Source organism: Leptinotarsa decemlineata, unplaced genomic scaffold (assembly GCF_025532065.1).
Source record: "Leptinotarsa decemlineata unplaced genomic scaffold, Ldec_3_MD MMD2_tig00026347_RagTag_RagTag, whole genome shotgun sequence".
Classification (NCBI taxonomy): domain Eukaryota; kingdom Metazoa; phylum Arthropoda; class Insecta; order Coleoptera; family Chrysomelidae; genus Leptinotarsa; species Leptinotarsa decemlineata.
Genome location: NW_027412698.1, coordinates 2,546,012 through 2,569,700, shown reverse-complemented (window position 1 = coordinate 2,569,700; position 23,689 = coordinate 2,546,012). Strand labels below are relative to the sequence as shown.

General features: G+C 30.9%; 1 protein-coding gene and 1 pseudogene across 1 annotated transcript; both read left to right on the top strand.

Moving 5' to 3' along the window:
• Window positions 1-11,690: 11,690 nt before the first annotated feature.
• LOC141486220 (cytochrome c oxidase subunit 2-like) lies at window positions 11,691-12,457 on the top strand (annotated as a pseudogene).
• Window positions 12,458-18,180: 5,723 nt separating this feature from the next.
• LOC141486177 (uncharacterized) lies at window positions 18,181-22,809 on the top strand. Its single transcript, XM_074183898.1, has 2 exons — window positions 18,181-19,424; window positions 22,791-22,809. Exons 1-2 carry the CDS (start codon window positions 18,181-18,183, stop codon window positions 22,807-22,809), a joined length of 1,263 nt encoding a protein of 420 aa, XP_074039999.1.
• Window positions 22,810-23,689: the final 880 nt, after the last annotated feature.

Here is a 23,689-nt window from a genome sequence, read left to right as displayed (position 1 = left end):
GGGTTCAGACTTATTCCTGCATGAGTGGAGCTTATATTAAAGTAGTTTATTTTCTTACTCTTCTATAATAATATCGAAAGACTCACTAGCACATCTTGAAAGTCACGTATTCCATAGCCAGTATGGGAAACAAGAATAGTTGTCCACACTCCAGACAGACACTCGACCTCTTTCAGAATTCTCGTCGATAGACAACGAACAGCAACCGCTTGCAGGGAAAGTTTGATTGGACTCATGTTGTGTTTCAACAGCGCCAGCTTCAGAATATATTGTCCAAGAAAATGGCATTTTGGAACTCCTGCAATATCATTATTCTTGTCAAGTGATTTTGGGTGGTCCAGAACGAAATCTGATGTTTGCATTATTGTGAACGCTTTGTTCAAAATGGGTCCACCATTATGAGTGGATACGAGATTTTCAACTTTGAGATCGATATAGCCAAAGTGTTTATTGGTAATCCACAAGGTTGATAGGGCCACCAATTGAAGCAGAGTATATCTCATTTCGTTGTTCTCCTGCATATATCTGTCCGTAAATGTTATTGCAAGATGCAAAGTTTTGTCTTTGACTACTTTGAAGCTATTATAGAAACCGATTAGCCAACGCAGAACAATCTCACGCGTCGTAGGATTTGTCTTGTGCTCTTGGATAAAGTTCTCCACAATCAAAAACTTCTCCTCGAGTCTCCTAAAATTTCGCAGAGCAACATCCATAGGGCAGTCTGTTTCCTTTTTAAATATGTTTGGAGTGGTTTTCAGAATCCATCCGTCCCATTGAGTACTCCTCTTCTTCCATTGCTCTTTCTAGTGCGTTTTCTAAACTGAGGCAATCAATATTTTCATCTTCTTCCTTAACTTTTTGAGCTTTGGGCATTTTTCATTCGTTTTTGTTGCTTTGATTGAAGCAGTTCTTCCCCTCCTCAACTTCTTCTGACGATCGGAACATTTCTCTTCACTTTTTATTTTGTATTTCTTCTTTTTTTTATGTAGATTTTATTGGAGTAGATTTGAAATTTTCTTCATTGTTTTGGTAATTTTGACACTGTGGAGGAGTTGAATTTTCATTTGCATCATGGATTTGAAGTTCTTGAATTAGATTCTAAAGTCCTGCATGTCTGAGAAGCTCCATTATCGTCTGGAACTGTAGGGGTCCTGTTCGATAGAAACTCATTTGAACCATTTTCTTTTGTCTCTTTCTTCTGGACTTCGTGGTTCCTAACTGTACCATCATGTCTGTAGGATGCCTGAAGTTCAGTAGTTCAGTGTCTATTCTATATTCAAATGTGATTTCAACGCAGCCTTCTTGTGGAATTCCTCAACATTTTTCAGCTCCAGCTGGAAAAAATTATCTGAGAAGTTATTCTAGATAAAATTTATATTTTCAATCAAATTGCAAAAATATTTTATGAAATGAAACATTCTCAGCTTGATATTATTTGTAGAGATAGACAAAAGAACCTACGGGGTATTTTGGAAATATTAGGGAGATATGACCATGAAATTTCATTATTTCGGGATGTGTAGTACAAGTCAAAACTTTCACTTCACGGGAAATGATTCGAGTGTCGGATTCATATTTCAAATAACCAAAATAAATATTTAAAACGATTTAGATCTAAATTTCGAGGGGGTGATTATTTACAGGTCGTTTTTTTATCATATGGTGACATTTCTATATTCTAAACCGTAACACATACGAAGACGATTAAATGGGAAATTAGGTAACTGTCATCAGGAACAACACAATGGCAGAAGAAATTTTACGCGTTATTTCGGGAAAAACCAAAAATGCTGTTTTTTTCGAATGGAATTGTTATTACAGAGAATATCAAAAAATGAAAAAAAAAATTATACTAATACATGCATCTCTTATTTTTTGTTTGAGATGGTCGATATCTGTACTTGGTGTTGAAAACCTTTATCCTTTATATATCTCCAGACGAAAAAAATTAGAGAAGTAAGATCTGGGGATCGAGCTGGCCAGTTAATTGGTTCATTGTTTTCAATCCATTTTCTTGGAAATATTGCATCTAAATGTTCCCTTACTATTACTGTATTATGGGGAGGAGCACCGTCCTGTTGAAAATATTGTATTTAATGGCAGATATTCAGTGACAACTCATCTAAGTGGTCATCGAATTCATTGAATAGAAAATGAAGATAAATTTCACTATCCTAATGATCATCGTAAAAGAAAGGGCCAAGGATGTTTGTTCCCACAATTCCCAACCAAATATTTATTCCGAACCTTTCTTGTAAATTGGTTTCCCTATAATGGATATTTCTGTTAAACCAACCATTGTTGGTGAATTTTGATTCGTCCGTCCATATTATTCTTCCACAAATATTGCCAACTTCACTATTTCTAAGTCTTAACCATTTCGCGAATCGAACTCTCATGCCGTAATCCCTTTCATTGAGGTGATGAACTTTGCGTATCCTACTGTATTTATATTTGTACTTTTTCAAAATAGTTCTGGTCAATTTTACAGAAATCCCCATATCGTGGGCAATTTCTCGTAAAAAACAATCTTGATTAGCATAATTTTTGTAACTGGCCAATCCCAAATTGATAAAAAAAGATGTTTTCACTGTGTAAATGTTCATGTGGTAATATTTGCTATTTAATAAGTATTTGATTTTTCACACTTTCAGTAACCACACATTTTCTTGTTTTCTTTTCTGTCAAATCCACCATAGTCCCTCAAATTTCTTTCCAATCGTCTAACCATTTGAATGTTCGGAATACGACGATTCGGGTATAGCTCAACACACATATTCTTTGCCAAAAGAGGATTTCTATTTGATTTTGCATAACTAAATAGTATATTAGTCCTTTCATCATTTGAATACATCTTTGATATTCTCATAAACGTCTGACAGTTCTCAACAGATATCAACAACGCATTCATTTTTCCTGTCATAGAAACCAAGCAAAGCCTACGCGTTCAAGATGGTAAATGAATTGATATGCTATTTGATCACACCAAATCATACAATAATCGAATATTGACCAAAAACTGATAGTTTCGTTACTTCAAGGATTGAGAATTATAAAAATATTACGATTTATAATTGATTTGGGATAAGTAAGACTTGAAAGAAGAACTACGGCTATACAAAAATTTCCAAAACAAAAAAGTACGAATTTTCATTGTGTTAGGGTACCTGCCTGTCGAATTTATTGGGTTGTCTGAATTATATTTTGAAGAAATCGAAAATATTTACAAAAGTAACGGCAGGACCGTAATTTAAAATTGTTGTCACTGATGATGGTAGTTATTTCAAATAAAACGCTATGAAAATATCAAATGTGAATTTATTGCATTATCAATATCTGTAATAAAAAAGAAAGGTCCATATTTTAAAACAAAGTTGGTGTTGGTCATGTTGACACGAAACGTTTTATCGAATATTTATTATTACATCATCATCGTTATATTCTCCGAAATAACAATTCCATTCGAAAAAAAACGAAAAACAGCATTTTTGGTTTTTTCGGTATAACTCGAGAAGGGCGAGTCTCCATAAATTTTATTCGACCATTGTATTGTTCCCGATGACAGTTACTTTTTTTCCATTTAATCGTTTTCGTATTGGTTAGAATATAGCAATGTTACCACATGATGAAAGAAACGACCTGTATATATGAAATTATGTGCGTTTAATACTCATTCGAAATATAATGATTGTTGATATTAGTGGAAAGGAATAATTACCCGCATAAATCCACTTTCGAAAACGAGCCTCCAAATTAAGAAGTGAATACGGATTATCTATACAAAAGTGTAGCTGGGCAATTAATATTAACAATAAATGTTTTGTCAAAAAATTAAGTTGAATGTTCGACCAAGAACATATCAAAATTAACATATACCTAATCGATTTGTTTTGTCGAAATTTACAGAACACACTACTGAAAGCACTATAAGAAATGTCAAAAATTCTTAAAATTGTAATTCTTAGAGATGAGTTCGTTGACACTGAACAAAAATATACTTACAGAGAGCATGTGAGTGTCACAGTAACGAAAGCTATTTTGTTTACGAAGATACAATTTAAATAAATCATATACCGAATTCCACACATCTGAAAATAAGACCTGATGTTTTCAAACAATTTTTTTCAGCCAATAAATACAAAAATACGACTTAGAAAGCACGACTCTAAGCCCCCCATATCGTGTTTAGTGCTTTGATTATTTTGTGTTATTCTATTTTCTATGATGAAAAACTCAATTTTCACTAAGATTTTTATTTGTTATGACCGATTACGGTTTGTTAAACCTTATCAAGTGAACTGACGCATTTTGACAAACAAAATCCTTAAATAAACAACGAACAGTCAATGTCCTTTTGGTACCTGTAAAAGGTACCTGAAATAACAAAAATATTACCTGGATTATCAATGCCCCATCTGATCTACCAAAACAATAATTGTTCAAATTCTATAACATATCGAAATAACCAACTATTGATCCAAAAACACTACTTGAGAATTGCTCCAAATATCAATTGATCCTAAACTAGTTGTCAAAATTCACAAATACAAATGGGGAGAGCAGCATAGTTCTAGTTGGACATTAAGTGCAATAAAATTGAGGTTTTTATACAATTTATTTAAAAGCGGGCGATGCGCGCACGCGCTGACCGATACGGACCTTTGAATAATAAAAATTATTTTAACCCATTAAATATAATTATTAAAAAAAATATCACATATCTTCTAGATACTTGAATAAACGAAAATCCATGGAAAAAATGTTTCCCGTGATTATTTCATTAGATATAGATATATATAGATTTTGAATTCATAAAAACCCTGATAATTTTCAAAGTAAAAACCTCAAATATTTTTCACTCCTTGGAGTTTTTCTTTGGAAAAATTAAAAAACAATAGATTTCATTCTTTTATCAATAACCAAAGACGTTGAAAGTGAAAAATTTTCAGTTAAAGCAATGAAAATATTTTTTAATATCCATATTTATTCGTATTTCTATTAAAAGTCACATAAAAATGATTTTTCATAATTTCAAGTTCTATTTGTTCGAAAAATTATATATATATATCTTATAAACAAATGTATTGTTTATAATATATTTGAAATATTTTTGGGGGGATTTTCATCAGTGATAAATAATATGAGTTTCAAAGACATAATCGTTTCTTTAAAAAAATGTATTGTTTGATAATTTTTTTGCTATTAAATATGAATATTGAGAAACGATTTTTTTAAAATCATAATTCCTTTTGATATTCTGAAAAAAAACTTTTAATTTATATTTTCTTTATTTGTTCAATACACAATTTGATTTAAACAAATGAATTTTTACAATATATTTTTTTAAATACTACTAAAAAGAAACAAAAACAACCATGTATCAACAAAAGCAAAAATAGAAAAATATTAAAAAAAATTCAAATATAGAAAAAACTTTTTCACACAAAAATATTGTAAGAATTAATTTATTTGAACAAATTTTTTATTGAATAAATAAGGAAGATATAAATAAAAAAACTTTTGTTCGAAAGTAATTGACAATATTTCATGATGAATTTCACTAGTTCGGACTTCCCTTGTCTAATATATAAAATGATTAGATATCCCTGAAACAACTAAAAAAGAAGAATTAAAAATGAATAGCTCTGAATAACAATTATATTGAGCAAAATAACCTGAAATGAAATAATAATGAAATAAAATACAAGTAAAAATAAAAACAATTCAACAAAAATTAAAAATAAAGAAATACAAAATGAAAATAAAGATAAAAATAAAAAAAATAAAAATATGGAAACCCATCATCAAGCGAAAAATGGCGAACTCCCGCCAAACGGTCATCTCCCACTGAACCAGTGAAGCGGGAAAAAAAATGGAAAGCGGGGATAAGTGAAAGTACTCAAAGGACCCATAAATAGTCATCTCTCGGAGAAATCAGTCCAGTCGTCACCCGAAGACGATTGTGGATACCAATAATCGAAACATCGTAAACTAACTTGTCTTGAAATCTCTTAACTTTTTTATTTTTATCTTTATTTTCATTTTGTATTTCTTTGTTTTTAATTTTTTTTCAATTATTTTTATTTTTACTTGTATTTTATTTCACTATCATTTCATTTCAGGTTTTTTTGCTCAATATAATTATTATTTACAGATATTTATTTTTAATTCTTCTTTTTTAGTTTCAAAATATTTTATTGAAAGAACGATAAAAATAAAATTAAAACAACAATAAAAATTAACTGGCACTTTGGGGTGACTTTATTGATTCCAGTGGCGCATTTGCTTTTTCAGCTGCAGGAAAACTCGGAAAATCATTTTTCAGTTGTTTCAGGTATTTCTAATCACTTTATATATTTGAAAATGGAAGTCCGAACTAATGAAATTCAATAAAACGTTTTTCTTCAGAATATTAAAAAGAAATAGGAAACTGTGATTTGAATAAACATCACATTTTCCTAAATATTCATGTTTAGTAGCAAAAAAATTGTTAATCAACGAATGCGTTTTTGAGCAAAACATTTTTTCAAGGAACGATTCTGTTTTCAAAAATCATAATATTCATCACTGATAAAAAATCCCCCTATGAAAATCTCAAATATCTTATAAGCAGCTGTTTGTTTATAACAATGTGTTTAACAAATAGAGCTGAAAATTATGAAAAATCATTTTGATTAAACTTTATTCTATAAGAAAACGAAGAAATTTCAATATTGAAAAATTTTTTTTTCATTGCTTCAATTGAATTTTTCACTTTTTAACGTCTTTGATTATTAATGAGAAAGTGAAAAATCAAAGTTTTTCATTTTTTCCAACGGTAATCTACTTTGGAAGCTTTCAATAAAGCAGAAAGAAGTGAAAAAAATTGAGGTCTTTAGGTTAAAAATTATCAGGATTTTTATGTAAATTGAAAACTTGTAAAAATCATTTAATTAACTAAAGTATATCTAATGAAATGATCACGAGAAAAATCTTTTCCATGGAGTTTCGTTTCTTCAAATGTCTGGAAGATATGTGATTTTTTTTAATAATGATATCTAGCGGGTTACAATATTTTTATTGTTCAAAGGTCCGTATCAGTCAGAGCATGCAGGACGCGCATCACCCGCTTTTAGCGCTATTTTCGCCACTAAACTGAAATTATAAATGTTGGTGATGGAATTCCGGGAGGCGAGATTCTTTTTAGGAAACTTCCTTTCAAATTTCCGATATCTTTGATATTTCTTAGATATTTGCAAAAAACCAAACCCTCCTTCTTTTACTAAATTACTTATGACTTTTGCAATTTTTTCAAGTCCCTCTTGGAATTTTTCAAAAAGTTGCTATAGGTCATTCCGAATCGAATGAGCCCTGGATCATAATTTTCGGTGCCCTTGGACAGAAGTTCCAAAAAAATGATCTTGTGACCCAGACTAGTATGGCTGATTTTTATCTGACAATACATGCTCAAGGTACCTCACGAGTATGTTGAAATTTCTGACTGTCTGGCCTGTATAAGCTGCTGAAAAGACACCATATTCTAGTCTATATATGCCCGATTTATTCCACATATCCCTTTTGGGTTTCGCGTTGTATAACATGTTTCCCTAATTATTCTTACCAGTGAATGATGTTATTATGTTAAATTCTGAGAAATAGTTTTTTATGTTTTCGGAGAACTTTCCCCCGAATAACTTATGCTAGCATATTTTTTAGCTTCTTTAGGTTCTTCATGATTGAGATATAGTTCATTCCTCATCAATTTTTAGTTTTTTATTGGAGATCAGTTTCTCAAATAAGTTGACTTGAATATGATTATTAAATGCTATGTGCTTTTTGATCCTCATTCCTTCTTGAAAAGCCTTCTCTGATGATGGAATCATAAATGCTTTATGTATCATTGATCTGAATTCAGATAATTTATGTAATTATGAACTGAAATAATCTAAGGGGATTGTACAGTCAGTAAAATCGTTTTTTCTGAATATGTTCAACTGAAATTCATTATTAAATTTTGTAATAGTGACATCAAGAAATTTAAAGCTGTTGTTAAGTTCAATTTCAACTGTGAATTTTATCTTATCGTGAAGAGTGTTGAGGAAATTCAAAAACTGATTTATCTGTCTATTTGATTCGTCAAAACCCACGAGGATATCACCCACATACCTAAACCACAATGAAAAAATGCGTGTCTGTAATAAGGCATTATTCAGGATACGCGTCTTTTCTAGGTTGTCCATAGATATATCTGCTAGTAAGGGAGTCAACGGTGAGCCTATTGGAAGACCTGAATTTTGCAGGTAAAAGTTTTTATTATATTCGAAATAATTTTGTTTGAGACAAATTTCAAAGAGGTTGTATAGTTCTTCAGTGATATATGGATTTAGTATTCTGTTTATCTATTATGTCTTTCAGCAGAGGAAGACATTCGTTTGTTTGAATATTTGGAAACATGTTTTTCACATCAAAAGATACTAATTTATTGTTATTATTGTAATTAAATAATATGGTGGTGTGATGTGTGAAATGATGGTGTGATATTTGCTAGCTCTCTGAACTTAGAATTCAACAATTTTGAAAAATTATCGGTTGGAGCATCAAAGAATTTCGGTTCATTTGCTATACCCAACTTCACGTTAATGAAGTTCGCTACATCTGTTACTAAAATAAATCAATTGAAAATCACTCAAAGATGATTTAACGTGTTCTGAAAAACCCATATTTTGGAAAAAATAAAAGGTTACTTATTCTTCTTTTCACCATCTCTTCCTAATCATGAAAAACTACTTTATGCCGCAATACATTTTGATCACGAATCACTTTGTCATGAGCTATGTAATAAGTTTTGGAAGATAGCACTTACCTTGAGAAAATTGGTCCAAATTATATCTACAGAATTTATCACAACAATTATTTTGTTTCTCTCTTACAAGTCGAGGCAAGTTGACCACTGTACTGATGGCTAATTGTCGAATGCATCCTTTGATGTACCCTCTCTCGTTTAGGTAATAGAAATACTATTGCCAAGATTAATACATTTTGATGGGTTTCTCAACTTTCTCCGACCGGATAAGCGACATTCCATTTTCGGGTAGTGAAGCTAATAACCTCATAAATTTATTTTTAATATGGGCCGAGATAGGGCCATTCCCCTGTCCGGCAGCATTCTAAGCAAATACCTGGAAAATCACTCTATGTCTATTAAATTTCCATATACCCTCTTTTTTCTTTTTCTCCAACTAAGCCTTCGGATACCATTTCGAGCCCCTATACCAACCTATAAGATCGTATATTGCAATATAACCCCCTCTTTTTTTAACAATTTATATGTAGTATATATCATATAGATCTTCCATGTACAGATTGAAATATATACATCCTTTATATTATTATATAAATTATTATAATTTTTAGTACCTACTTTAATATTGAATATGATTCCTATATTTTTATATAATGTAATTTCTTGCGTTTTTCTTTTCATAAAACTTTTTCTGATGCTAAAAAATACTGAAAAACTGCCATAAAAAATTGTATGCTCTAAAACTTTGTAAAAAATACCATAGAGTTTTTCTAATGTCTCTTCTACCATACAACGGTGTGGGGTGAGTTACATCCAACAAAAATTACACCTTTCTTAACAACTAATTTTACAAAATAATTTCCATTCTTTTATGTTAGTACTTAAATGTTTCACTTCTGTCCATGTTACTCCTCTTTTTTCCAGTATGTGCCATATTGTCTTATTCCATGTTTTTCTTGGTCTACCTTTCTTCTTCTGGATTTTCGCTTCTTAAACTTTTTTAGTTAGTGTTACCGTATATCAACACTGGTCGGTATATGAATTCAAATGATTTCAATTCAGTTTTGCGTGTAATCTCTTTTCTGTTAATGAATTGTTCATTCATGGCGTAATAAAGTTTCAATGTTTTCTCAATTCTGTTGTTGATATCTGCATCTCGTGTTCCCTTCTCATCGAATATAACTCCAAAATATTTGTACAATATTACTTGTTCTATTCTTGTTCCATCTATTTCTATTTGCATTTTTTTTCTTCTATTTTCGCCTATTGTCGTTACCTGTGTTTTGTTTTTATTCATCGTCATTTCGTAATCCATCAATACTTCATTCCATATATCCAATTTTTTTTTGTAATTTTTCTTCGCTATCTGCTATGATCATGAGAGTTTTATTAATAAATATTGAAAGACCAAAAAATGCTCGATGCAAGATTACTTTCAATGGTATATTACATTTCTACAAATATCAAAAATTTATGTACATTGTACAAATGTAATAAAGATAAGCTAATTAAGCTACAGGGCTCATGCCCCCTTTATAAAGAATTAACTCATTTTCTTTATAATTACTAATATATTTGAATTTAAAATTTTTTCTTTTCCAATTTTTGGCTCTCTAATTATTGTTTCTTCATATTCCTGATTTGGAATATGAATCGGTTTGGAAATTCATTTTCTTTCAATCATCACCTTATTGAAATCCCCACAAAGATTATTCTCCTCTAAATCAGCAATACAATATTTCATTACACAAAGATCGCCATCTATATTCCTTTTATTTTCATTTCCAATAATAAATAATTTAAATGAATTTATCTTCATAAATTTTTATTTTTTCATAAATTTTATATTAAATTGAAGTCTTCTATTAAAAATTGGAATAGCCCCGTTCTATTTTTGATTCCCCAATGTTACAGAAGATTTTAATTGAAAAATAGCATTTACTTTATTGACTTGGTAAAAATTGAGTTATATAGTTATTCCAAAGTACAGCCTTAATAGAATTGATTTTTCAGTTTTTATTATTTTTGTTGTTGGAGGAATTTTAGGATTAAATCAAATCAAATTACGAAAAATTATAGGCATTTTCTCCTATTAATATTATTATTGATATTAATTTCAATAAATATTATTTTTTATTTGAAATTATACTAATTTTTTACCTAAACCACTTATTTATTTCAATAAATCAGCACAAATTAGAATTTCATACCTAAAAATAATTTTATTTTGATATTTTTGTGTTTACTTTCTAATTTTATTAAATATTATTATTATATTCAAAATTATACAATTTTTTTACCTAAACCAATTATTCAAATCTATAAATCAATATATATTAGGAAAATTATTCTTTATTTTAATTTTTTTTTCAATTTAGCAGGTCCACTGCCTAGGATTTTTACCTAAATGAATAATTTCTAATAGTTTAATTGAGAACGATTTTTTTAGTAACTTCCATTCTAATTATTTCTATCTTAATTTTATTATTTTTTTATATTCGAATAACTTTTTCAACATTAGTTTTTTTTCAAAATAAATCTTTTTCATTTATTCCCTCAAAATTTGATTTTTGAATTATTTTATCAAATAGGTTCACTCTAGTCGGATTATCAATTTGTACAAGAATTCTTAGAATTTTCTGAGGATTTGAGTTAGTATAAACATGAAATATTATTTCATATATTGGATCTTCAATTTCCTTAGTAAGAGTGATTTTCTTCCTATATATTTTATGAGAATCATTCACCTTTCAACGAAAAAATTCAGGAGCCTATAATCTAAGAAGATTGGTTTCACTCCTGCCGAACATGGTTACTCAGCGTAACCTTACTTAACTTCTAAATTTCAATATGGCAGATTAGTGAACTGGATTTAAACCCCATTTATAAATATTAACCTTCTTTATAAATGATGGCTTGGAACACTATAATACTTCAAGATAGAGCTTCCTTCTTAATAGAATAGTTAACTTTTTTCCATGATCATACATTAATAATTTTAATTATTATTACAGTATTAGTAGGTCAATTAATATTAAAATTATTTTTAAATAAATTCTCCTATTGATATTCATTAGAAGGATAAACTATTGAAATTATTTGAACTATTTTACCAACAATCACTTCAATTTTTATTGTTATTTCTTCTTTACGTTCAATTTATATGTTAGATGAAATTAATACTGATCTTACGAATACTATGATTTTAAAAATATTGAATTTGATTCTTATATACTCCCAACTGAAGGATTGAATACATTCAATTTTCATCTTTCAGGTGTTGATAATGGAGTAATTGTAACGCTTAATTCCCAAATTCGAATATTAGTGACTGCCACAGATGTTATTCACTTATGACCAATTCTTTCAATAGATTTAAAAATTGATGCAACACCTGGGCGATTGAATAAAAGTAGATTTATACCTAATCATTCCGGAATATTTTTGGGTCAATGCTCTGAAATTTGTGGTGCTAACCACAGATTTATACCTATTGTTATAGAAATAATTTCTCCTCATTTTTCAAAATGAATTTTTGAAATAACTATTACTTCATTAGATGGTCGATAATGAGCAATGGAAATTTAAACTATTTTATAGTAGCAGGGGAACCCACGATGCTCGAGTAAATCCCCAAAATGGGGATTTACTCAAGCGTCATTGAGACGTATTAGGTTGCAAAGCTTAGATGATAAGAAGAAAAAAATGTTATATAATATATACCTTTTCATCGGTGGAGAAAGCGGCTATAGATTTTTAAATATATAAAAAATAATGTTGTATGGACATACTCCAGCGCGTCAGATATTGATAGTATCAATATCCTACGTATTTTTAATAATGTTGGTATGTTAATCTGATCGTTTGCATGATGATGGTTATATGTAAGGGTTAAAAGTGAAAAGAAAAAAAATTCAATCGAGAGCGTCAGATTTTCTAAGGGGGTGTTGAGTGCAACACCTCCTTAGAAAACATTCAATAATCTGACGATTTCGATCTGACGCAAACTCGCGGCCATTATTATAATGTGCAAAAAAAAATGCAATTTTGAAATACTCAAGCGCGTCAAATTAAGATTTATATGGTTCATCTTTATGTTTTAGACATGCTGTCTCATAATCTGACGATTATCTAGAGGGATTAGCTTAATCTGACAAGAACCACATTTTTTTTATTTTTTTTTTTATTTATTGAACTTAATCAATTGAAAAGCTCAGGAAATAGCATGCAAATAAATGAGTGTATGTTTTTTAAGTAGAATACTTGTATTTATAAGAAAATGATTTTTTTAAAATGCTCAAAAAAAATTTAATTTTTCATAATCAATTGATTAATTAATGAAGAAAAGAGAAATGAAACTTTCAATGTTTTTCAACACTTTTATTTGTTACTAACGTTACTGCAGTTTCGTCTTATAAGGACATTTTCATACTTACAATACATAATGACATTTTCAAACTTATACAAAACTGCAGTAACGTTAGTTACAAATGAAAGTGGTAAAAACATAGAAAGTTTGATTTCTCTTTTCTTCATTATGATTTCCTACCACGTAGTTAACGGCTACATCCATCAATTAATTGATTAATCATCATCTTCATCAGGAACGAGTCTCCGTGATCAGCTGTGATGGCGTCATGGCAACAGAATTCAGAGTGGGGACGGAGTGAGAGAGTAATAGATAGAAAAAGTGAATAGAGAATAGAGGAATAGAAACTCGGAGATGGAAATATAGGTATCACACAGCTGCACGCATTAAACTTTATCGACGAATTTTTGTTATTTCGGCTTGCGAAAATCGTCAGATTATATATTTTTCGTTATCCTTGAATTATTTCCTTCAAAATAAAAAAAATTAGCTACGCTGGAGAATGTCGAAATGACGTTATTTTTTTACAACGTTGCTGCCCTCCCCTTTCTTTACGTCACTCTCAAGTTGTCAGATTACTAGAATATACACTTTTTAACAGGTAATTGACTCACCCTACCTTAATCTGACGCGCTCGAGAATTTCTGATGATCATTTTTTTACTAATCTGATCCTTTATCCCTCACAGGCGGCCTTATATATGGGGTTCATATTTGGTGGAGGTACTTAACCGGGTACAAGGTATCCCCCTGTATATTAATCTGCCGCGCTTTAAGAAATCTAGAAATCCCTGCTTGGGCTCCCCTATTATAGTATTTCTACCGATACAGAGTATCACAAACTGCTTGGCTACAGTAAAACAACGTGGCTGGCGTCAATGCCGGTGCTTTTGAAAAGTTTCAAAAAAATGTCAGTCATTGAAAAATCATTTTCTGATTATTGACAAATGCCGTTATATCTTCAAGATGTTTTTCGAAAGGCAAAATGTCTCGGCCATAGAGTTTGCCAAGGAAATAAATCGTCTCTGAGATAACCTGGATAGTAGAAACTGCAGTGGCCAAGTTTAATGAAACAAGTGAAGAATACTTGGAGCATTGCTATCAATGAGCCTTTTTCCTGAGAATAGTACAGCGAACGTGTCACGAGAGGCAGCACTAGTAGTAGGGACAAACATAAACTATTCACATGTGAAACAGTGTTATTTACGTAATATTAATTTATTATTTAAAAATATAAATCTGATATAAAAATTATTTTGTGCTACTATAATGCCAACAAAGCATTGCTGTTTTGCGAATTGTACGTCTGATAACCGATATCCGAAAGAAAACGTGTTTTTTATACCATTTATAAAATCTCATATCAATTAGGTTAGATGTAAGAAATGGATACATATTCCGAGGGGAGTGGATTTAACAGTGCAAAAAATAAATAAATATTCATATGTACGCTCTAAACATGAAATTATTAGTAAATTTTTCATAGTTAATTATTTACCATCGATTAGATTGAGATATAACCTCAATCGTTTATCATTATATAATTTATTATAATTTATAATCATATTCATTTATTATATTTAATTGAATTTATTTCATTATCATCTATATTTGATTCATATTTCACTCGGAAATAAATCTGAAATTCATAATTATTTTTAATTTCATTTATTACAGTTTGAATCTACCGCTACTCTTTCACTAGAGTCTGTATACTAACCTGTCACCTGTCTATTAATGCACCTATTTTTCAGTTACTTTTGAATTACGGCATGCAAGCCAACTTTTTTTTGGTACAACATTGTTATCCTTTACAGTTGCAAATTTTAGTTTTGCTCCAGGAACATCTTCTCCTGTTAAAAACATTATTTTTTAATTGTAAATTACCATATGTTTATATGAGGATTGGGCAATGTTTCTCACTACCGAACTACTAGCGCTGCTAATCTTCATGTAACAAACTTTCCTACAATTATTGAGTGAGTTATGTATCTGTCAGGAAGTAACGAACCTGTCGAAAGAGTTTTTTCTCAAATGAACAAAATATGGACAAATGATAAAATAGTTAAGTCTCGCAGTAATGAAAGCTATTTTGATTACGAAGATAAATTTGAATAAATAATATACCGAGTTCCACACTTATCTAAAAATAAGACCCGATATTTTGAAACAAATTTTTTTCAGCCAATATATACAAAATACGACTTGGAAGTCACGCCACTACTGGTGCTCAGAGTCGTGCCTACTTAACTATTTTGTGTTTAGTGTTTTGAATATTTTGTGTTATTCTATCTTCTCTGATTCGATGATCGATTTCCTCAATAAGTCTTCTGCAAAATAAATATTTGTTTTTCATATCATCGGCATATTGTAGAATAGTATTCTTTGTACAATTTCTGTAGTGAATTATATCCACTTGAACACGATTCTGCTTTCATTATTTTCATGAAGAAATAATAGGGGTAGCAAAGTATCTTGATCGAGACGGGGGCGTTGATTTACAGCTGCATGAAATTTTATTGATAACTATTAGAAATATTTCAATTACTCATTAAGCGTTGCTCTAATTTAAAACTTCAACTTCTTCGAATGATGAGCTACTTAATTAGTAGAAATTCATATTGAATATAGGATAAAGAAAATAGCTTTTGTATAATTTTTACAAGATTTTCATTTGTTGTGGCCGGTTTCCACTAATGTTTTGCTAGCGTTTTCGCAGCTATTTTTATCAAGTACTTCCTTGGTTTTTCTCATTTTGTCTTCAATCGAGGACCGCCTGCCGGGTACTGACGATGCCCAATAGGCTGAAACAGCTGTCTACCGGTGGCTCTTAAATTGAAATCAATATGGGGATGATCAAAAAGTACTTATCTATTCATTTTTTGATTTTCATGGAATTATTTTCCAGCAGCTTGACTGCATTAACCTTTCTAGATTTCATATCATTTCTAGAAACATGTGGATTCGTTTTCCGATGGCATTTCAGGTTAGCTTCCCAAATTTCTGCTACCGCAGTTGTCGGTTGAATGGTCAAACCACCAACACTGACATAAAAAACTTGGCAAGTTGACTTGGGTGTCACACCAATAGGTGGTTCCACTTATGTTTCGCTTGCGTTTACGCAGCTATTTTTATCAAGTACTTTCTTGGTTTTTCTCATTTTGTCTTCAATCGAGGACCGCCTGCCCGGTACTGACGATGCCCAATAGGCTGAAACAGCTGTCTACCGTCGGCTTTTAAATTAAAATCAATATGGGGATGATCAAAAAGTACTTATCTATTCATTTTTTGATTTTCATGGAATTATTTTCCAGCAGCTTGACTGCATTAACCTTTCTAGATTTCATATCATTTCTAGAAACATGTGGATTCGTTTTCCGATGGCATTTCAGGTTAGCTTCCCAAATTTCTGCTACCGCAGTTGTCGGTTGATTGGTCAAACCACCAAAACTGACATAAAAAACTTGGCAAGTTGACTTGGGTGTCACACCAATAGGTGGTTCCACTTATGTTTCGCTTGCGTTTACGCAGCTATTTCTATCAAGTACTTTCTTGGTTTTTCTCATTTTGTCTTCAATCGAGGACCGCCTGCCCGGTACTGACGATGCCCAATAGGCTGAAACAGCTGTATACCGGTGGCTCTTAAATTGAAATCAATATGGGAATGATCAAAGAGTACTTATCTATTTATTTTATATATATATATATATATATATATATATATATATATATATATATATATATATATATATATATATATATATATATATATATATATATACATATATACTCAGTATCATTCAAATCTAAATACCAGTTACAAGACATCAGCTCAAGCTTGATTCTATCCATATCTTCTTCGTTAAGATTCCTGTATTTTTTCACTAGTGTAGTTTTGCTATCACTTTTAAATATGTTAAGGGTAATCAGAGAGTGATCACTTATTTTAGGTGTGAAATGAACTTGAGCAATACATTTTTTTTGATTAACTAGAACATAGTCTATCAGAGTTTCACTATCATTTGTTATTGTAGTAGGTTCAGAAATTAACTGAAAAAATACAGGAATCTTAACGAAGAAGATATGGATAGAATTAAGCTTGAGCTGATGTCTTGTAACTGGTATTTAGATTTGAATGATACTGAGTATATATGTATATATATATATATATATATATATATATATATATATATATATATATATATAGAAATGATATGAAATCTAGAAAGGTTAATGCAGTCAAGCTGCTGGAAAATAATTCCATGAAAATCAAAAAATAAATAGATAAGTACTCTTTGATCATTCCCATATTGATTTCAATTTAAGAGCCACCGGTATACAGCTGTTTCAGCCTATTGGGCATCGTCAGTACCGGGCAGGCGGTCCTCGATTGAAGACAAAATTATGTCCTTCTTATATTACAGCCCTCGATAAAACTAATAAACATTAGCGAAAGCTCGGGCAGCTAAAAAGAGTAATATTTAGTCTAATCAGATCGAATCCCCATAAAAACTACTCTTCTATATATATATATATATATATATAGAAGACAGGACAATAACAGAGACAGGAGAGGCAGCTCAGGTAATAAGACCAAAACAGGTAGTCGAACAAACACAGGTAGTGGCAGCAACGCAGGTAAAGGGAAACATCCATCCCTATAAATTGAGACACAGAGTTCGAAGTAATCAGTCTAGTTGAAAAAACCAGACATCACCAGAAGATGGCAAATGAGACTTTGCCGAAACGTTGTGAAAATAATCCTTATGGGGAGAAAATACACAGAACACGGAGCGAAACCCGAGAAAACAGCTCATCATACTTTATCCGTGAGAATCTTCGAGTTAACATTTTAAACCTTTACGGGGAGAAGGTATTCCAACAAACAAGAACATTTGAGAAACTTCGAACAAAGAGGTCCAGGCTTCTCTGCCAACTCACGTTCCTTCGACGCTGTAGAGACCAAAAAAATCATTCCAAACTGCGTAAAAATAAATTATCACCTCAAGACCCAGGCCACAGAAAACATCATGAGAAGAACAAGTTTTGCACTCTTACGAGCCAACATCCATGACGCCAGAAGACAACTAAACGAAACAGACACACAACGGCTTAGACTACACACAACTTTAAGCAACATAATTCATCCACTAATATGGGATAAGATTGACACACTAGCGGAATTCCGAGCGGAAAATGACTTCGATATCACAACAGAGAAACAGAAGGACAAGTTCAACCGTCTCAGTCTGACACAAACAAGGAAAAACAACATACCAAAGATTGAGGCCACCAGAGTGGTTTACAACTATTCGAGCCAGCACCTAGATGAGGCATCCACTGAGGCGCTAGCTAAAGGTTTCAACTTCGCGGTCGCACCAGGCCGCATACCGGTTGAAAATATAATTAGCAATGTAGAATCAGCCCTGAATAGAATAGACGACAAGGAGACGCAAGAGTCAATTAGACAGGACATTGCACACGTACTCAAAAATGCAAACCCGCCGACCAGAAATATACCCCATAAAGAATACCAAGCACTGAAAAATCTACGAGAGAATGAGGATATCATCATCCTACCAGCAGACAAAGGCAATGCAACAGTAGTGTTAAACACCATAGATTATGAATCCAAAATGATGAAACTACTAGAGGATCCAGCCTACAAGAAAATAGTTAGAGATCCAACTACCTATCTAGAGAAAACCACAAAAACTGCCATCAATAATTCTCCTATCGACGACGAAATCAAAAGACATCTGATTCCAAGAGAGAAATCATCCAAGTGCCCTAAACTTTATGGACTCCCCAAAGTCCACAAGGAAGGGGCACCACTTAGGCCAATCGTGAGCTCGGTAGGTTCGCCAGTGCATCAATTAGCGAAACACGTTGCTCATGTACTTCAACCACATGCGGAAAAGGTCGATTCATATGTGCGCAATGCCGACCACCTCATAGACATATTGAAAACACAAACCGTTAGTCCGGACGACATCCTTGTCAGCTTTGACGTAACCTCGTTATTTACCCAGGTACCCACCGGAGAGACACTAGAAATAATCAAAAAGAAATACAAACCGGAAGAGCATATCATCACATTGGCGGAACATTGCATCAAAAACACTTACTTCATCTATAACGACCAACGATACAGACAAATTGAAGGGGCACCAATGGGCTCGCCACTATCACCCGTTGTTGCCAATCTCTTTATGGAAGAAATCGAAACCGAAGCAATAGCAACGTCACCCTTGAAACCTAAACTCCGGCTGAGGTATGTCGATGACATCTTCGTGATTTGGTCTCATGGTCACCAGGAACTGTCCAGGTTTTTTAATCATTTGAATGAAATCCATCCACGCATTAAATTTACGAAAGAAGTTGAAGAAGGCAACCAGCTCGCATTTCTCGATGTACTGATTATGAAAAAGCCAGACGGAACATTAGGTCACACGGTATATCGAAAGCCAACACACACGAACAGGTACCTAAACGCAAATTCACACCACCACCCAAAACAAATTCACGCGGTGGCAAAAACACTCACTACACGTTCGAGGAGGCTGGCAGACAACGATCACAGACAACAAGAGTTGAACACCATCGAAACAACGCTACAAATGAATAACTACTCAGAAAGAAGTATAAAAGCGGCTGCCAAGACCACACGGAAACAACAAAAAACTCGAGATACACCGGTCATAACAACCACACTACCATATATTGCAGGAACAACAGATAAAATCAGCAGAATTCTTCACCGACATAACATATCAACTTCGTTCGTACCAGAACGAACAATAAGGTCCATGCTTCGTAATCCCAAGGATCAGATACCACTGGAATCACAAGGAGTGTATGAAGTACCATGCCATGATTGTGACAGGACTTACATCGGCCAGACCAACAGACGAATCAACATTCGCAAAGATGAACACAAACTAGCAGTGAAGGGAAAAGTCACCACGTCTTCTCTCTTCCAACACGTACTTCAAACAGGACATAACATCAATTTCGACAACACAAAAATGCTAGCAAGCAACGAAAACTTTTACTCACGAACAATCAGAGAGGCAATCGAAATTGAAAAACGACCTAATAATATGAACAAGAGGAATGATGCGCAAAGATTACCATCAACATGGAGATCCGTTTTATCACTTCGCACAAGCAATCAGACCGCTCAACTTCAGAGGCAAAACTCAGGTAATAAGACCAAAACAGGTAGTCGAACAAACACAGGTAGTGGCAGCAACGCAGGTAAAGGGAAACATCCATCCCTATAAATTGAGACACAGAGTTCGAAGTAATCAGTCTAGTTGAAAAAACCAGACATCACCAGAAGATGGCAAATGAGACTTTGCCGAAACGTTGTGAAAATAATCCTTATGGGGAGAAAATACACAGAACACGGAGCGAAACCCGAGAAAACAGCTCATCATATATATATATATATATATATATATATATATATATATATATATATATATATACTACCAACTATATATATATATATATATATATATATATATATATATATACTACCAACTATATATATATATATATATATATATATATATATATATATATATATATATATATATATATATATATATATATATATATATATATATATATATATATATATATATATATATATATATATATAGTTGGTAGTATATATATATATATATATATATATATATATATATATATAGTTGGTAGTATATATATATATATATATATATATATATATATATATATATATATATATATATATATATATATATATATATATATATATATATATATATATATATATATATATATATATATATATATATATATATATATATATATATATATATATATATATATATATATATATATATATATATATATATATATATATATATATATATATATATATATATATATATATATATATATATATGTACTACCAACTGTCGAAAGCGCTCGCAGATACTTAATAGAAGATATAAAACTTCAAATCCTTTTTGTAGAATTTAATATTGAAATACTCAAAATGAAGGAAATTAGTTGCATCAATCAAATATATATATATATATATATATATTTGAATGATGCAACTAATTTCCTTCATTTTGAGTATTTCAATATATATTTCAATATATATATATATATATATATATATATATATATATATATATATATATATAAATTGGATAATGTTAACGACTGGAGAAATGTATGGTAAAATGGATTAACAGGGTCTCTCAGTCAAAAAATCAAAAATCAAAAAATGTAATTAACAGAAATGTATGTAATGATAGTTCACCTATCAATATTTCTTATAAATCTATACCTAACCTTGGAAATTTATCTTCAAATATCATAAAACTTTTTCATACTGAACAAAATATCAAAATATGCCAAAAAAATATTAAAACTATAAAGAATTTGAATACTAAATTGAAAGATAAAACTGATACAACAAAAAAGTCAAATGTGATTTATAACATTCCTTGTAATAATTGTAACTTGAATTATATTGGAACAACATCTAGAATTCTTAATGATAGAATAACTTCACATAAAAGTGATGTAAAGCTCAATAAAAAATCATGTGCATTAGCACAACACTCTATAGAAACAGGTCATAAACCAAATTTCTCTAATATCAAAGTTTTACATACAGAAAAAAATATTTCCAAACGCCTTTTTCTTGAAATGGTGGAAATTAATAAGTCTTCTGATTGTATGAATAAGAAAACTGACATTGATAATCTCAGCAGTATATATAGTAATTTACTAGAACTACATCAAAAACATAATAATAATGAAAGATGTATCAATCAATAACTCTTTCATTACAGTAAAAAATTATCAAATCATCATACCCATTGAAAAATGACATTTATGTGAAGGTATGACATTTGTCAAACCCACAAAAAAAAAATCGTATACATGTTAACTTTTATGTCAATTCTATCTTCAATTTATTGTTTTTCACTCATTTTTACTGTAAGTATGATTTGTAATATTATTCAAAGGCGAAAATATTAAAAAATCATTAAATTATAGGCCCTGAAGAAGCTTCCCATTAGAAGCGAAAGCTTGGCAAAGTATATATATATATATATATATATATATATATATATATATAGAAAATCAACTACTCTTTCAAGACAGCCATCAATCACAGTGTTCATCTATATCAAAACATTCCGATTTTTGAATCTGAACCAAACATATCACACCTCATCAACTCTGAAGATCTCAATGATTTAATAAGAGACCTAAATCTACCAAAAAGTAAAGCAGAGTTATCAGCATCGCGGTTAAAACAATGGAATCTACTTCATTCTGATGTTCGAATATCCCATCAAAGAAAACGTCATGCAGAATTTTCTTGTTTCTTTAGTAAGGAAGATGGACCTGGTTTTTGTCATCAAACCTATTGAAAAAGAAAGTATTTATCAATTTACTCAACAGTGGTGCTAATTCTAATTTAACATTTTTACCAATTTTTATGGTAATTCCATCGAATTCTGGAGCTTTTCCCGAATCGAACATATTAATTATATTTCTTCTATATCTTCTGATTCGGTAGGCTTTGACGATGATTTTTATTGAAATGCTGGATTATCTTTTGTAGGAATAGGAATACTAGATGATAAATTTGTATCAACAGTAACAAAATATTTGTTGAAACTTTCACAAGTATGAATTTTCAGGATCTTTTTTGACAATTTCGTAATCCATATTTTCTTTCAAAAATATTCCTATTCCACCCCCACGTTTCAGCCTTGAGGAATAAATAGAATTGAAATTCTTGAAATTAGAGAAGAGTTCTTCGCCTTCACTCTTCCATGTTTCGGAGATTATTATCACATTTGCTTGAACTACTTTATTGATAATTTCTATTTCATACATTTTATTGTTCATTGATAGGCCATTTGAATAAGGAATTTTGAAATCAGCAGTTATTTTGCTATGGTATTCAAAAATTGATTGGTATTCAAATGCTTCTATATTAGGTTTATCCATTCTTCAGAGTTTCGGTTAAATTTGATGAATAACTATTATCAATTTGGGAAAAGTACTTGCTATCTTGAGACTTGATCGATGGACAACGGTATATAGCTACATAGTCAACATAGTGTTTGGTTTTAAAATTTAAATCCGAAATTTCACAATTTGCACATTTTATTATAGAACCAGAACAATTTTTTCTTCATGACAATCGCCACATCCAGAGCAAATTGTTGAATTTCTACAGTTTCTTGAAGAGTGATTGAAGCGAAAACATTTGTAACACTGTGTTAATTGATTACTATCATAGGCATTTGAATTCTGCTAATTGATGAACAATTTTCCTTGTTTTTTTTTTCAAGAATATTCTTAACTAGATTTCCATTAACTTTAGCAAAAATTGTATATTTGTTTTAGCAAGAAGTGTATTTTACGTGATTTATTTTCATGAAATCATTTTCGGTAATGAAAGAGTTTTGTTATTTTATCTTTAAGAGATAGTTCTACAATTTCGATTCTTGA